Source organism: Dunckerocampus dactyliophorus, chromosome 14, assembly GCF_027744805.1.
Source record: "Dunckerocampus dactyliophorus isolate RoL2022-P2 chromosome 14, RoL_Ddac_1.1, whole genome shotgun sequence".
Taxonomy (NCBI): Eukaryota; Metazoa; Chordata; class Actinopteri; order Syngnathiformes; family Syngnathidae; genus Dunckerocampus; species Dunckerocampus dactyliophorus.
This window is the reverse complement of record NC_072832.1, coordinates 9,802,943-9,821,161: the sequence shown is the minus strand read 5'-3', so window position 1 is coordinate 9,821,161 and position 18,219 is coordinate 9,802,943. Positions and strand designations below refer to the sequence as shown.

Below are 18,219 nucleotides of genomic sequence, written 5' to 3'. Positions count from 1 at the left end.
TGTGTAACATCACACATTTTTATCTTGAGCAAAAAGTAACAATACTGTTTAAATCAGTACAGTTGTTTTGTTGGCTATTCCACCCATCTGTGAGTAGATAATTAATGTATTACATATTTTATATAAGAATACATTTGTGTTTCTTGTGTCTTCATTTATGTTATTTTTGGAAAGATTACATTTATTTTTAGTTAAACGGGTATTGTTTAAAATACGTGAATTTGCTGATTATTATTTTGATTGATAACTTTCATGTTATTTTATATTCTTATTTTATTGGATTAAAACTGCTATATGTGTGTATTATTCGGCATTACTTTGTGCTCTATAGCTGATGTAATGTGAATGAATACCGTGTTAGATCAATAAAGTTATTATCTTAGCCATCTGAGAAGATCAAATACGTTGTTTTTGGTGCCTAACTGTTTCCCAAGTAAATTAGTGCGTGTGTGAATGTATACGCAAGAGGCATTAACTTACATTTCTTTGTAGAAAGGCGCTTTATGAAAGTAAGTACATTTAACTGTATTCACTTACAGCGCAGCCTTGCCACATCCAATATGGCGGCAACGTTGACGTAAGGCTCAGAGCTCGATGTGGCGTCTACATATATGGTTTTGACAACAGCATTCCTGTTTCCCAGCGTGTTTTGCTGTACTGTTGTTTTAAATGGCTAAGTTACATGTTTAGAGCTCACATAGTTGTTGGTTATTCCGCATTATTTGTTGGTAGTGGCTTGTCTGCTGTTATCTACCTATTATGTTGCTTTGTGATTTTTTTTTGTAGCTCTTTCTTTAAAAACACCGTGAGTAAGACCTTTATATGGAATGGTAAAACTAGTGAGAATTTGTGTTGGTGGGGGGCACAGCTTCACTCCGCTCAGGGCGTCATTCAAGCCAGAACCGCCACTGCACGGCCCGCTCAATGCACAGCAACCATGGTGCATTCAATCAAGCATCTATCTATCTATCTATTCAAGACCCACTGAACCAAGTGCAAGGTCTCAACGCTTGATAAAGGAAAAAATATCAGCGAAGCATAGAAAACATAAACACTGAAAAAGTGTGAACTTTGAAGAATGTTTAACACTGTTGCCTCACCTCAATAAGGTTCCATGTTTGAATCAGTAGCCTACCGTTCCCTGTATCAACCTCTGTGTATTCCCACAAAAGAAGTACATCTGTTAGCACAAATAAAATATTAAAAGCTAAGGAAACACTCTGCACATTTCTCCAAAGCCAGAAAATGATTTCAGGCCAAATGGAAATGTCAAGTTGTGGTGCAGCCTATAAAGGGGATCTTTTCACAAGAGTTTTTGTAGTCTGCTGCAGTGCTCTCGTAAGTAATTATATTTCCCCCCTTCCTTTTTAAGAGATGTAATAACTTCCTCAGAGTAGTTTTACAGGTTAACAGATGATTGCGCTTTTCAACAGTATCAGATTTGGTACTGAAACCTCTGCAATATATTTTTGCAGCTTAGTCATTGCGTCCTGCGTAATCAAAAAGGTGTTATTCAACATGCACATAAAATTGGGGGGGGGTCATGAAAAAATGAAAGGGCCGCAAGCAGACAACTCTCTGCAGCGTGATGGCACTGTTTGTCTGAGATCAATTTAGCAAATTAATAAAGTTTTTTGACTGTACAGTCGTCCCTCGGAGTGACGTGCCATACCTCTAATTCTGTTTCTGATACTGAGTAAAATTCAGGCTCGTATAGGCGATACCGATCCAATACCGATACCGATACTTACCGCAAATTCACCTAATGTGTTTCAAAAAGTTGTGTCATTGAAATAAATTAATAATGTAAATAAATTAATTATTTAATAATTATTTTCATTATTTATTTTAAACCCTGAAGTACAATATATTGAGGTAGCAGGGTGATTTTCAATATAGCCAACCTAACATACAACAATAGAAAAACTGGTACTTTAAACAACAAAAAAAGGAAATAAGTAAAATAATATAATTAAAAAAAAAACTTAAAATAAAGGATTCATTATTCAGAACTACTTTGAGAAATTCGCAATTCACACGCGGCTCCGTTTACGATCGGTCATCGTTTCAACGGACAAACATTTCTGACAAACATTAAATCAAATGAGTATCGATATTTTGATTTGAGGATCAATTTTAGAGCATGAGAAGCTGCTATCAGAAGTATCGATATTCCAGTATCGATCCGCACATCACTAGCCTCTGGCCCCTTCGCTTACTGCATGATTACTGATTACTGTATGCTGGTATGTTATAAAAATGCTCTAATCAACAGCTTCTTTTTCATCAGTCAGGTTGTCTTCTTTAGCAGACAACAACTTTGTTGTTTTGGTAGCTCTGTGTTTTAGAATATCGTGTTCAAATACCAGCTTGCTGGAGTTTAACATGTACATTCATTTCCTTGGATATTTGCTTGCATATTGTGTTGTATTTTTATAAATATATGCTGCAATACATGCAAGAGGGTGTAAGAAAAGTTCCTTATTTCTGTTTTAATAGCGACACAAAACATGTGTTTGAGCCTCAGCTAAACAAAGCATACGAAACAAGAAGCATGCGCCTCACCTGTGCCAAGAAAGGAGTTTCCTGTTTTTGCCCTGGGAAATCTATGCAAAATGATTTCTTTCAGCAAAGATTCCCACTTGAGCATATTAAGGGGAATTGAGGAGAAATAGCAAACAAGCATATGCATTTCTTCCTGAATGGGACATTTACCCTTTGTGATGCACCATGGCTGTGCATCCAGACCAGGCCAACCCTTGCAGGAGATGCTGTAAGCTTTTGTCTTGTCTCCGTGGCTGACATTCATGCATATGGATTTTATAAATCTGTCTCTCTTGTCTTTCTAGGCTGCATTGTCCAGTGTGGAAACACAATGGATGTCAAGGGAACTGAATTCTTCAAAGAGCATTGGAGATGCAATGGTACTCACTGAATGGAAAAATATGCGTGTGTTTGATGCACCGTCCAAGCAGTGTGAGATCAAGATGAGATTTGGAGTGTGCCCATCGAGTCCCTACCGATTGCCATACAGTGTAATCATAGGATTCTATCAAGCACTTTTGCTCACCCCTGCTTGTCACACACTCCAAACTCCATACAATACAGAATATAAAAAGAAAGATTACAGTGTTCACACCCTTTGAAGCCCGGATTAATGCGTTTTTCAATACAGTACTGCACTTCATAAACAGCACAGACACTTTCAGAGTATCAGTGGAATTGGTGAGGAAGAGTGACAACATACTTTTCAACATTTGCTTTTCAAAATGAGGGAAATTTTACAACAAATCAGGGAACCCCTGCCTGGAATTCTGGGCTCCATGAAAAAAATCACATTGGGTCACCCTGCGCAGCTGTGGTCACCACATTTCTAGGACCTAACTGATCCATTAAAAGCTATTTTGGTCACACTTCACAATAAGGTACACAAAAATACAGAAGTAGCGGAGAAACTAATGAAAAACTAATTAAGAACTAATGAGGAACTAATGACTAAGGCGCATCAATTTAGACTAGTTGCTGAGGAACTAATGAAGAACTAATGAGGAACTAATGAGTAGAGTAGTTACTGAGGAACTAAGGCACATACATTTACAGTAGTTACCGAGGAACTAATGAAGAACTAATGAGTAGTGGTTAGTGGTTAACTGTAATTTTGTGTACCTTAGTGTAAAGTGTTACCGCTATTTGTCTTGAACCTGAATTTAGTAGATGCATGTTTTGGAGTAATACGAATTCATGGGAAACAAATGGATCGGTAAATTATTTTTGGGGCAAAATAACAAATTAACAGTATAAAAAACAAACCTGTCCGGTGCTGGGATGCATCGTGGAAGCAATGCACTTCCTTTGCACGTTGTGCACAACGGGACCCCCCCCCCCATGGATCGTGTAGGGAGGGGTGGTTCTGCGTAACAAAACAAAAAAAAACAGAGTTATTGCAGGAATTTGGTTGATAAAAGCTTAATTAGATGCTTTTTTCTGGATCAAATGAAACCAAGAACACCATGGGACTGGAAATCAGACCCGTCATGCATGTGTACACTTTGATTGATGCATTTCAGTGAGCGAAAAGAACACCCACAAGAAGTACAATGGTGTGCTGAATCAAATTTTCTTGAGTGAAATAAGAATGGAATGCCCAGATACAGCAATTTAGATAACGTCATTGACATGTAATCCATGAATTAAAAATGCCTCCCTACCTGTTTTTAAATAGTCAGTCAACACAAACCATCACAATGTTTTTTTTTCAGTTTTTCAGTTTTTTTGATATGCCTCCCTACCACACATTAAAATGATACCAACTGCACTTAAGTATTACCTTACCTGGCATGTAGCATTCGCTTCCTCTTCCCACAAAGCTAAACAAGCTGAAATGACCACAATCACCCCCTAGCATTTTGGACGCATACAGCATTTGGCGCAACCATCGAATTACCGAGAGTGCATGGAAGCGGTGACTTCACATAGGTAAAAATGGAGTCACCCAACTATTTGGGGAAAACGACTTTTAGTGCATGTAAACGTACGGTAGCAACCTGGCAGTTATGTGTAGTGTTAACATGACAGGCTGAGGCCCGTCTTGTGTGTGGGTAATGGCTGCGTGTTTAGAAGCCTGTTAAGTATGCTGTTATTTTGGTGTGGTTGCAGCCAACAGTAGCCTGTTTAATTTCAATGAAGAGATTGTTGATCAGCCACCGCCTCATCATCTCTACAATATCCAAGTAGACATTACAGTACTGACTGAGTTCTCGCAAAATCGTCAGATTGGAGTTGTAACAAAAGATCTGGCATTTGCTTGCCTGTGCCTTTTACTAAAAAAAATCCAGTAAAACGGGATTATGGCTACAACAGTGTGCAGAGGATGCCCCAAACAGATAATTACTATACATGTGGAAAAAGTGAGTGCTGGGTGTTAACTAGGGATGTCCGATAATATCGGCCCGCCGATAATATCAGCACAATATTGCATAAAAATGTGATATCGGTAGACATCTGTATTGTTTTTTTTCCCCCGATAATGACAAACGATTGTTTTAAAAATGCAGTATAGATGGACATTTTAATGTTCACATCGCCAGGATGACACCACAGTTTGTTCACATACAGTGCAAGCCCACCTGCTTTGCGCTTTCCACAGGCTCTTGTGTGTTCCTGGCCGCTCTGACTGGACTGAAGTTTATTTATTTATGATGAGTGCTATTGGCCAGGGTCGCCATTAGACAATTCCAAGGGCCCCTGGCAAATAGGTAATGTCATTAAACAACAACACACAAATAGTGTTTGAATGACAAGACGTAATTAGTATAATGGCAACAATAGACACTTGAAAAATTTAGTGCGTGCCCGATGGACGCAGTATCCACTTCCCCGTGGGACAAAAACAAGCTCCAAACTAACCACATTGCTTGTTTGTTTTAAAAACAAAACCTCTGTGGTAAAAAGTAACATTTGGAGTTCAAAGATGAGAAGCTAGGCGGATAATTCTAGCTAGCTAACTTGTTAGCTATGTCCGTTTACAGCTAGGCAAAGCGTGTAAAGAAAGATGCAAGAGAAGTCGAACACCAATAGGTTAGCCAAGGGAGCGATCAAACACACTGGCATCGATTGGCGTAGCCTGTGGCGAGCTGTCAAACAGAGAAACCATTGAGGTTTTACAGACTAGTGTTGATTCTAGCGGCAATAATGTTGATTCTTGAGGCTCCATTGGAGCACCCCTAGTATAAATTATATTATTTGCTACAATACAGAGAGAGAAATATCATGAGACACAATGTATTTTGTTTGCTAGTCTTAAATGATTTTGCAATCTCTTAGTGTTGTGATGATTTGTCATGGAAGGGTTAAAAGAGGAGAAATAAATGTGTCATTGATTGATTTGCTCTCCTGTATGGGGCGGGCGGCAATCAGCTGATTGGAAATATAGATAAGATGTTTAAATTGTGGCTGACTGCTCCCCAAAGACCGATCACTTTGAGAGACTGGAGACATTGGCCTGGGTCATATGTGTGTGTATAATGAAAAATATGACCATGATATATGGCACCTTCTTTAAGCACACATGAAATACCTTGGCATTGAGAGACCAAATCTTTGTTGTTTTTTTCACTACAACAGCATACAGTAACTCTTTGATTTAAGTAAATATCACATCAACATCCACTTTGTCAGAAGATAAGGTTTTCATTGTAATACAAGTTGGACCGATATGATAAATACATGAGTTTGGTAAGCATAATTATTTTGTAAACTAAGCAAAAATCAGTCCTAAGTTCAGCCAAGGAACATATTTACTGTATCACTATTGAGGCAGAGGTTAACCCTGAGGTATCACTGCAAGTAAACACTGCTCAGTTAATGTACGACTTCCATGCAAATATATTCATACTCCTACTCAGCTTAGCTCTGTTTAGCGCCTCTGGGGTCAGTTCATTAACCTGACATGCCAAATGGTTTCTTTCACAAGGGTTTGTTTCACAGATCCATCTTGGAACATGTCAATAGGGAACTGTTTGGGGAAAGGAGACTTATAGAATGACTGGACAAACATTCCGTCACATTCATTACAGGCCAATCACATTGATACAATGTGATTGTCAAGCTGTACCACAATGGAAAAGTGGAGCTACAAAATAAAAGAGATTTAAAGAAAGGGAAAAATCTTCTTTCTAGCCAATGAAATCTTTTCATGAAAAAATAATTTCTTTTCTGATAAAAACTGCTGCTCTGATAACCGCTTTCTCAGGAGTCATTACTTATGAGCTTAGATCTGCAACATGCAAGTAACTACGGGTGCCTTAGAATATTTGACGATTGGGCTCGGAGGTGTTTGATTCGACTGTCGATCTGGCTGTCGAATCGCTTCATCATCATTTGATCTAGATTGTAGCATTCTGACTACATGAGGGCGCCCATGGCTGCTGCTGAGCATACATTTTTACAGAGAATGTCTATGTTTTTGTTATAAATAGCCTATTTTGATACAAAATTAGCCTCATTTGTGTTCATATAAACTGAAAATGACGTGTATGTCATCACAGAAGACCTATACTTACGCAAGACGGAATCTCGCGCACACAGCGAAGCCCAGCATCTCTTCCAGATTTGCAGTTTTGTAGTTATTATTTTGCTAATGTCAGGTCTGTTCATATGGAACAGCTTTGGCTTAACATTTGGACATTGGATTTCACAGCGCCAACGTTTTTATCACCGATCTTCGACTCATTCCTGAGATCTCCAGAGTACGGGAGACTACACACACCGCCCGGCGGAAGTGCCCAGGGCCGGCATTGTGAACATAAAGAAAGACAGGAAGACAAAAAGGAAAACACAGCAGAATACGAGCTAAACTCAAGCTAACATCGCACAGACTGTCCTTACCAAGCATTTTCCTCGCTAATGTGCGGTGTTTGGTGAATAAAATGGACAAGTCACGACTTCACGTCACCCGGAGTAAGAAAATTTTGGACTGCGACATCATGATTTTCACCGAAAAATGGCTAAACAGCAAACAACATTCGACAATTAGTCAACGATGGACAAAATCTAACGAATCACATTGAACTATGAAAATCCTTACTCGAAGACAGCCCAACAAGTAACTAGTGTACAGTTGATTTCCGCTATTCTAAGGTGTTATCTTCCAAGAATCTTCCAAAAAATGTGAATAATGGATGCACACAAAAAGATACTCAAAGTCTTATAATATGCCTCACAAAGTTTAAATTCAGTTCTCCACATTGACAAACAATGAAAGCATACAGTATTGTGTCTAGTATTGTGCAGTTACACAACATCACTAATGAGTGCCCTCTGCTGGATCCATAGCTGCAGAACTCTTTTTCTCCTGCAGATGGCACCATCAAACCACTTTTTTATTTGTTACCGTTAAAAAATAATCCGAATTGAAATCCGTAAATAAGCAGGGATCTACTGTACTATTGTGGGATATTGATCCTTTTCCAATTTGACTAAACTATATACATTACTAAAATAATGGAAGTGGAATTAATTAGTTCTACAGTCAAACAGTCACAATCATAACACCTTTGTTAACAATACAGGCCATGCTTTTTCAGTAACGCTTAAAATTAACGCTTAATATCCACACAAGGTCACACTCGCGGTCCCTTCCTGCGCACACAGGACCTTGTTCCATCTCTTCTATCCTGTTGTATTGCTGCATTTTACCTGACTTTGTAGCCTATTTACCGTGTTATTTACAGTCATTCTGATTATTTTTATTGTGCGGTCATTTTGACGTTTGGACTATTTTTTTTGGATGGCGGCGTTCATCCAGGAGGTTTTAGACATTGATACCCGAGCCACTTCAGCTGGCTCCTCTAATTGCGGAGGCTCTACTCTTAAGTCCTACCCTGATGACTGAGATCCTCCTCCTATCCCTAAGGGTGAGCCCAGCACGAGCCGGAAGCTCATTTCAGATGCTTGTAAGTGCAATTTTGTCCTTTTGCTCAGTGTTACAGTCCATCCATCCATTTTCTATGCCGCTTCTCCTCATTAGGGTCACGGGGGTATGCTAGAGCCTATCCCAGCTGACTTCGGGCGACAGGCGGGGTACACCCTGGACTGGTCAGTATTAATATCCATCCATCCATTTTCTATACCACTTCTTCCTCATTAGGGTCGTGGGGGTATGCTGGAGCCTATCCCAGCTGACTTCGGGCGACAGGCGGGGTACACCCTGGACTGGTCAGTATTAATATTTCATTGAAATATTGATGACTTATTGTTGACTTAACCAAACAGTACTGAGCAGCCAGGAAAATAATAGTTTCCGTTTTATGGTAATCGTCACACTTTTCCTTTGTGCCATCACATCCTTTCTGTGATGGCATCATTTAGAAACACACAAAAAGCCAAAGAACAAGCAAAACTCTTTTGGACCTATACCTCCAGATGCTCTGAGGAGGAATTTGCAGATGCATTGTGTGCTGTAAAAGCCCGATGTCAACTCAAAGTTCGACAAAGTCGTTGTCACAAGTTTAGCAAAGACCTGGCGACCTTGAAGATCTAATTTAACAACTAGTGCAGGGCTAGAATGTGTGAACTCATTCTTAAGTAAGTTGTCTTGATCTGCAAATAGTCTGATGTTGTGAGTCTGTGATAGGCATACATGTCAACCCTCCCGTTTTCATCGGGAAACTACCATATTTTGCCCTTCTTTCCCGCAGCCCTCTCGCTTTGTTAGTTTCCCATATTTTTCCCAAATATTAACTTTCATAAATGTTATCAGTTCTGTCAGAGCAGCACAGCTTCTAGTCAAGTCTGTACCACGGTTGCACCACAGTAGGCATAACAGGCAAGACACTACCTTTCCCCTCCTGGTGGAAAATCTGGTGGAAGACTGGAATTTCCCGTATTTTTTTTTACAGGTGTCATAGTAGGTAATAAATAAGGTCCCAAGTCATTTAAATATATAGAGTCCTCAGAAATGTCTTGCCTGAATGCAATGTACTCTCCGCTGTCAACCTGACATTGTTTATTCTCAGGACAGAAATATCCTACTCTGTCTTTCAAATCAGAATTTCCTCTTGTCCTTGCTTGACATTGTTATTCTCTATCTATCCATGTTTCTATCTGTCTCTCTATAACATCCACCACCATCCAACCACCGTTTCTGCATCTGTCCACCCGCTCATATAAAATGTTAGTGTGTTCACTCGGGATTGCAATGAAAGATGAACGTTGACGACAAATGCAGACATTGTGCCATCTCTCGGCCACTAATGGAAAATGTTGCATAGGAGAACATGCATTACCATTTTTAAACACTTGGTGGCAATGCACTACACATATTGATTGTTGAACAAATGTACCAGTAACATACAATTACAGTACCGTATGTCTACTAATAATAAACTGCAGGAGATTCTTTTTCGCACCCACATTTGACTCTGGATTTTTGATGTCGAGGCACCCGACTGATATAGACAAATCTATACTGGCTGGACTTTATTAGATACACCTATGCAATAAAATGGCATCCAATACAACAGCTGTACCCATAATCCTGCCAAGATTCTTTGATTGACTAATACTGTGAGAGGTTTGGCCCTCTGCACATCACTGCTATTTCCTGTTAAACACAGGCCATTAAATACTGTATCATGCAGTCCACATCACATACTGTATGTGCATACAATTGTAGGCATATTATTATACATGTGTACCATTCACTGTCCACATTTATTTATTACAGTACTGTATTAGCAGTGCAATACTCAAATGTACTGATTCTGCAAACTTGAATGTAGCATGCCATATCCATCTCAACCGGCTGTGTTTGGAGGCAGAGAAATGCTGACTATGACCCCAAGAACCCCATTCTGCTTTGGGGTTCTTTCTCTGCTAAAGGTACAGGAAGACTTCCACGCACTGAGGGGCCAATGAATGGTACCATAGAATCTTGGATGAAGCTCCTGGCCTCACCCAGATGGGTCGTGGATGAGTCTTCTAGCAATGACTCAAACCATACGGCCAAGTCTTTAACAACAAGTACTTTGGCTTTAGACATTTGTTCCATTCAGCTTGCTTCTTTGCCTCAGCAATGCCACCTTTATCTTTTTACTGGTGAACTTTATGATGATGATGATTGGAATGTATGCATCGATGTTGTTGACATCCGCATCCACCTCTTGATTGCAGAAAGTTGGCCACCTGTTGCTCTGTTGAAGCAACAACATCTTGTTCTCCTCCTCTGTTATCAGCTGCTCTGTCCAGTCACATGTGTTTCCATTTAAATACAAAAACATTTAAAATAAATGAGTATTTATTGTCGAGACTGGTGACCATACACTGTAAGCAATAACTTGCATGTGATTAAAATAAAGCAGATGCGTTAATTCATCTGGCATAAGGAGTTTGCATGCAGTAAAGTGTGCAGGCTAGAGATAATACTACTAGATCACAAAACTGGCTGCAATACAAAACATGTTTGTTTTTTTTTCTTTCACCTTGTCAGTCAATAGGTTGAAGTGGTTAGTCACAAATTGCACCCTTCAGGAACAAGTCAAGTCATCTGCAGCCGTCTTTCACAACACCGGCATTCTGAGAACAATGACTGAGCTCGGTAACTGTGTCACGGACTGACAAAATGTTATTATTAACACTCTTATTCAGAAGAGCCAAAGTCTTGACAGTTCGCCGAGTGGCCATTTTTTTCCATAGGCCCTCAACATATTCTAAAAATAATATGAATTTGTTATTAATTAAATGTTATTTGATATTACATTAATTTGCTTTGTCACCTATAACACAAAGCTAAGATGTGGATGTTTTGTTCAGATAGCTTAGCACAGTGATTCTCCACTGGCGGGTCATGACCCAAAAGTGGGTCGCAGACCTGTTTTCAGCGGGTCGTGGGTCTTTGCCTGGGCCAAAAAAAATGAATGTAATGACCCGATGTCTGTGAATGCACCTTGCATTGGCTTGGTTGCTTGCTTGTTAAGAAGTATCTTTTGCAAACATTCCCTTTAAATGTAAGATATTTGAAAAGTTTGAGTTGAAGAATGTCAGCCATTTGGGTCGCCGCTGGTCAGTGATGGGTGATGGGGGATCTTGCAGCTAAACTAGTTGAGAAGGACTGACTTAGCATATTTTAAGGTACATTGGATTGCTTTCAGCATCTTTGAAGCACATGATGTTCCAAAGAGGCCCCAGGATCCTTACATTTTTCTGTATGTGGCTCCTGATTTAGATCAACAGCAGATGCTGATGCAGATGCATCAGATGCAGATGCTGTCAATGGCTCATTCTAAAAATGTATGGTATTGTTGAGGAAAAACCAGGGAACACATATGGGACACACATTTCTTGTGTAGAAATTGAACTTTAAAAATATCATGCTGATTTTTGAAAAAAATATGTCATGACCTGAGACATATTAAAAACACACAAAAGAATATATGGTAATCATTTAATTTGACAAGAGAAAATTGCATTTTTGCAGTTACTCCAGACATGAATTTATGTATGAAAAAAGATTTTCAATGTATATTTTCTTTATTTATATTTGGCCTCAAGACAAGTTCGATTTACTCAGCAACGCCATGCTTCAGTAGCTTGTTGATGGATTATATCAATTTTAATGGCTGGGGCGTACAATTCTGGAATGACAGAACGGTACAATGGTTGGGAATAGTTGGCCAAAAACATATTATTGTTTTGAGTGCAGAATACGTAGGCCTGTAACCTTTTTTAATGGCTTTCTGTCACGTCATAACCTTTATATTCTTTATGAGAACGCAGGTAACATTGGAAGACAGAATTCCAAACAAAAATACGTTACGTCACTTCTCGATATTTATCTGCAATAAATAACACAGGTATAACAACGTATGCATGATATCCATCTGTGTGCAGCATTTTGAAAGCAAGGAGGTGCTGCCCCCACCCGCCTGTAGTGGCATGCCCCGCCCAGACTATCAGCATCTCGGTCACTGGCTGTAGAGAGGACTCGGGAGTCTGGAGAAGCAGGGCAGGCAGCGCACACCTCACAGGCTCCCGCGTACGTCCGACACTTAGCTAAAGCTGCTCCCTCGGCAGTGGAGGTGATGATGGCGGCGGCAGTTGAGAGAGGAGGAGGCGCCCGGGCGGCTTTCCTGAGCCCAAACAGCGGTGCCGGTTGCGTACCAGCACCGACAACGCTCCCTGCCGGAGCCCTAGCCGGGGCTGTGGTCCTGGGCTCGGGCTCCGGTGGCATGCCTGTGCCAATGAACCTCTTTGCGACCTGGGAGATAGACCGATCGTCCCCGAACTGCGTGCCGAGGTAAGGTTGACATGATCGTGTTGGCTTTAGTATTACAAACCGCAATCTGGGTATGTAATTGTCCATAATGTTGGATAAACAACGCCCTCGGTGACTAACGTGAAGCAGTGGGAAGGAGCAACCATGCATTTCTGCTTCTCTGCTAACTGTTAAGCTAACTAGCAAGTTGGCTAACGCTGAAGCTACAAGCAAATATCACTGGTGACAACAACACTTTATTATTACAGTTAAATATGCGTGCTACTGAGTGATATATTTCCAAAATGAATTGTCTCGTATTTGTCATTATTGTAATTATTTTATTTTAATCTGGTAGTTATGGTAATAACTAGCTAGCAAAGTTGGGCTAACTAGTTTATCTAACGGTTGCGATTATAAATCTGTATTGATGCCTAAAACGTCTGCGGTTCGTTTAAATCCATGTTTTTAGGTAAACCTTCCACGCAAAGCTACGCGTAAATACGATGACATGGGCGCTGCACCCCTTCTTGGCACATTGTTGTCACTTCGTAGCAACAACTGTAAACGACTGAGATCAGTTTGTAGTTGTTTCTGGGAAATAGTATACGTTTTATAGACCTTATAGCATAAAAACAATGGGTAGTCGTGGTGTTAACACGGCCGCCGGTGCAAAATTGTTGCATGCACATTTAATGATTGTGTTGATGCAAGGCCAGTACACAATTTATTTTCAACAACACCGTGCATTAGTATGCACAGCCAGTGAGCAGGCACACTGCTGCCACCTGACCAGAAGCCTCTCTGGAGCTGAGGGTACATTAATCAGCTTTGACCTAGATCTGTTCTACTCACTGGGGGGAAAGTGGGCTTGCAAGGGGAGGGTTTTCTCCACTCTGGATGTTTGCGCGCATGTGTGTGTGTGTGTTTGCTTTTCGACTGTATGCAAGCAAGTGCGAATGGAGTCATAACATGTGAATAACATGCATTATTTACTGCAGGGATGATGCGTTATTAACATTATGCAGCTCAGATGGTGTAAAACAAAGTGAGACGAATGCATTCAGTGCTTGCGAGGAAATCATTGCTTTCTGTTCGTTTGTTGTTACTGTAATGCACTTCATAGGAATATGATGACATTTTTTTTTGTTTTCTGGGGAAAAAATTATAATACATTCTCTCGCTATGTGTGTGTTTGTAAGTATTTTGCCTTCTTAGCATCTCTTGTCGCTTTTTGCTTGGAAGAAATTTGGTTTCTTTATGACCAAAAAGCTGTGAATTCATGTTTTTTGTGGATAGCATCGATGTGACCCAAGGAAAAATGAATTAACTACAAACTGTAACCTGGATGTGATAGTTCGCAAATTACACTGTACCTTCTACACATGTGTTGCATCTTATTGACTTGTACTGCAGATATAGCTGTAATCTAAACCTAAGAGTTACGCTGATATGATTTGTCGATGATAACTGATGAATCAACCGTTAATAATTCTGCCAATTGTGTGGAATTGATTCATTGATTGCCGATTCAGCCTCAGCTAGTTTGTGGTCTAAAGAACAACAACATGGTGTCCACTCAGACCTGTCGCGATGCAAACTCCAGACGGCTTATACATGACACCCACTGGCATGGAACTAGTAGTTCAGAACATTCAGATGGAGAATGGGAGAAAAACAAATGTATGTCCAAAAAAAAAATATTATACAGTATATTATAAGGGCTGTTTACAACTTATATAAACCATTTATAATACACCAAATTGTGCAATACCTGGTGCACAAAGTTTATTATGGATTTGGGTATAAATGATCTTGTTCTGCATCATACTGTCAGCCTCGAGAAACATGCTTCTGTAGTTGTCACCAGAGTTGCAATAATTAATCTATGAATCAACGATTAATCGATTATCCAGTTAATAAACAACTATTTTGGTGTTTGATTAAAGGTTTTTTGATTTTAAAAAGATGAATACAGTTTATGAGAGCTTATGAATGAACAGAGGCAGAGCATAATATGGATCACTTGCTCTCCTAAATGCTGTAGCACTTTGACATGAAATGAATGAATTCATTAATCAATAATGTGTCATGGAATATAAGTTAAAGGTTGTATTACAAGTATTGATTGGTCTTCAAGTTATTTTTACCTTGGCAAATTAGTTTACAAGAGCACAACATTTTTGAACCTTGTTTTAGACTGTGTGTTTTTGCATCACTTATCCTGTACTGGTGTGAAAGGTCTTTCATGGGCCCAACCCAAAACCCGTTTTAGGGAGTCTGCCTTGGCATTCTTTCAGGGGCAGAGTCATTTTCTTTGCAGCTGTTTTCTGCTAGCCTCTGCATGTGTGCGTGTCCAGCTGAGCTGTAAGGTTTCACTTTTGGCAGTTTTCTCAAGTGTGGTTTTCTAAATTGCCACAATAAGCAATCATTTTATTATATCTATAATGGAAGAATTGTTTTTGAATAAGGGTGTAACAATTCATTCACTGCATCGATGAATCGATTTATATTCCTACGATTCAACAACATTCAATTACGTTTCCATTCAGGCCGTCATGTATATTGATCTAACATTGTTTAAAAGGTAGTCGATCGATTGAATTGATGGTAGGAAATAAGGCATTGGATTTAAGCACGACAGGCTTTATATGGATGTGTGTTTTTTTTTTTAGCACTTTTAATGATAAAGACGTTAAACGTTACTCGATTCAGTCTGCCTGTCTGTGACGTCATCGACGTCCGGGTGTGTGGTGGTCATGGGAGTTGTAGTGGAGCTGTGAAACACAGTTGATTCATATCTTCTTCTTACGCTGAGCCGTATGTCAACATCGCCGCCATATTGGATGTGTCAAGAGTTGAAGAGGATGCCTCATTCATGTGCTGCACGGAAGTGTACGACTCGTTTAACTGCCCACACCAAATCCCGGAGAATAACCTTTCCGGTGTAAGAATTCATTGTCATCTCCCACTCTGTCACTATTACACAACATACTCGCATACACATATGCACATACATGAAACATGTCAGTCATGAGTGTGTATCCCCAACACACACGCACACACAGGCGCACACAGTGCTGGCAGAACAAATGTAGAGTAATTAGAGATTAAGAATGTGGGATAGTTGACATCACTTTGTACTAGCAAAGATGTGACTGAGTGTGACTGGGTGATTGAGTAAGTGTAATATAAGCATGAGTTCTAATATGTTTATTCGGCCTGTACAGGTGAGAAAGTTTCAACACCTAATTGACGATACCGTACCACATTCATTTGCTGAAGAATTTGCACGTCCCTCACCTTTTGGGTGCAAAGTGCAGATGTGGATTGCACTATTTAAAGTAAATAATTAATCATGGCAAGCTATACCACCCTCTGTTCATCCTGATTTTGTATTGCATTTATAACAAATTTTTTGCACTCCTTGGTAATTTATTGTTAAGTCAGCATTATTTATAATTTAGATCTGATTCCCTTACAAAAAACAACTCGAATCTAAGAAACCGTTAAGTCAGCATTATTTATTATTTATAATTTAGATCTGATTCCCTTACAAAAAACAATGGCAATCTAAGAAACTTCACCTGCATTATCCAGCATGTTGGTATTTATTTCAGTCACACTGGTTGAATTTTTGGGTAAAAAGTTACTGAATCGTTTTGGATCATATCATTCTAAAGGAGCCGATATCGTCCTTGAAACCATGAATTGTGATAAGAATCGAATCGTTATTAAAACGAATTCTTACACCCCTATTTTTGAACATCAGTAGTGATTGCAAGTGTACCTAATGTTTGGGTTGGTAAGAAGAAATCCAAATAAATCACATGAACGTTGCCTATCTGATTGGAAAGAGTTTGTTTTATTGAAGACCTTTTATGGTTTATATACGGTATCATAAACAATGGGAGTATACTTGGTGGGATCAATGGTCGTCTCTCTAACAAAGCATTTAATGCTCGAGCATGCAGTTTTCTCTGCTGCATATATTTTGTCCTTGTGAGGTCTGTGATCATCTTCCTCACACAGCTTTCATCTTTTTTGGTTGGTTGTTGTGTCTTGGGACATTGAATGTCATCACACACACATTTATGTGTGTTTCTGCTTGTCTTTATGACGTTCCATTCTTGGAAGGATTTTTATTTCAGAACTGCACCTTAATCGGTTGTAATACAATATGGTGTTGTTATTGGTGTTGAGTATTTTTTAATAAATGAGGTAGTTTATTATTATTTTGACCTTTTGACAGTGTCAAAGGTAAGGTAATGCAGGAGCATTGAGAGTCTACCCAGCGTGTTCCCTGGTTTTTCCTCAACAAATAGCTGACCTGGGTTTTTTGAGCTTTGTTGTTGTTGCTGAGTAACCAAAGACAGTGAAGAGGAAAAATTGTCTTCATTACTTGTGCAGGGATTATTTCTGGAATGAGTTTTTTTTTCTGCACTGCAAGTATTGCTGCATTTCTACCACAGGCATGACTTCCGAAGTGAAAACAAAACGTGATGGATGGAATATTCATTAAGTGGCACGGCTAGTTTTATCAAACACGAGCAAACACCCAAGGCAGCAGTGTGTTGATCTGACAGCTGTGCATGTTTGTACAAGTACAAGACAGTTAAATGTTTTGATCCATGCTCAAACACCTTTCCTCCAGTACGGTTTGTGGACGCTCTAAAGCCAAGCGGTAAAGACATTGTCCAGTTTGCAGTGTTTGCCCTACGTTAAAAGCTTTGAGGGAGCATGGGGTACAATGTGTTAACTCCGTGTTGCGTTCTCCCGCTTCTTAATGCAAACAAGCATTTTACAATGTCTGCTGTAAGTTTTGAGTGAAATAAGGACGAAAGGCACGTTTATCCTTGCTCCCACCTCATCTTAACCATCAGGCACACTCAACACAGTCAATACACTTCCGGCCTTCAATATAAGAGCGCTGTTCTCCACATACCATTTAGTTGTGTAAACAAAATAGGGGTGTCATAAAAAAAAGTACATTAATAACGCAATTGGAATTGCATTGGTGACTACATGTTCCTTAACCACAAGCACGGGCATCACAGTTTGTTGAGGATTTTGCAGCAATTTGTGCAGAGGCTGACATCCCATTTGAAAAGCCAAACTACATCCATTTCTGAAATACTGGGCAAAATTGGCCAATGATGTATTGTATCAATAAATGTAATGATTTTTGGACTTCATTAACAGACATTTTATGTACCGTCACAAAAGTACACACTCTATGCTGGTAAAATAAGTATAAAATGTTATTGAATTCAATAGCGTTTCTCACCGCCATAACCCAAGATAGAGCCAAGGAAAGTATATGTGCCAGCATTTGATAAAGAAGATGAGAAACACTATTGAATTCAATAAATGAATGACAAAACAGGAAGGTGGTGTTTGTGTAGATTTTGCCACATTTTGTCTTTGGGAACACTCATGTCTTCGATGACGTTAAAAGTAACCTTAAA

At 39.5% G+C, this 18,219-nt stretch overlaps 1 protein-coding gene across 5 annotated transcripts in view; it reads left to right on the top strand.

The window, feature by feature from the left end:
* The first annotated feature begins 12,475 nt into the window (after positions 1-12,475).
* zmp:0000000755 (phosphofurin acidic cluster sorting protein 2) overlaps positions 12,476-18,219 on the top strand; it is a 55,480-nt gene continuing 49,736 nt past the window's right edge. For all 5 annotated transcript variants that reach the window (XM_054797899.1, XM_054797895.1, XM_054797896.1 and 2 more), the window contains exon 1: positions 12,476-12,793. In XM_054797899.1, coding sequence (XP_054653874.1) covers positions 12,579-12,793 — 215 coding nt within the window. In that variant the 5' untranslated portion in view covers positions 12,476-12,578. The remainder of the gene's footprint in view (positions 12,794-18,219) is intronic.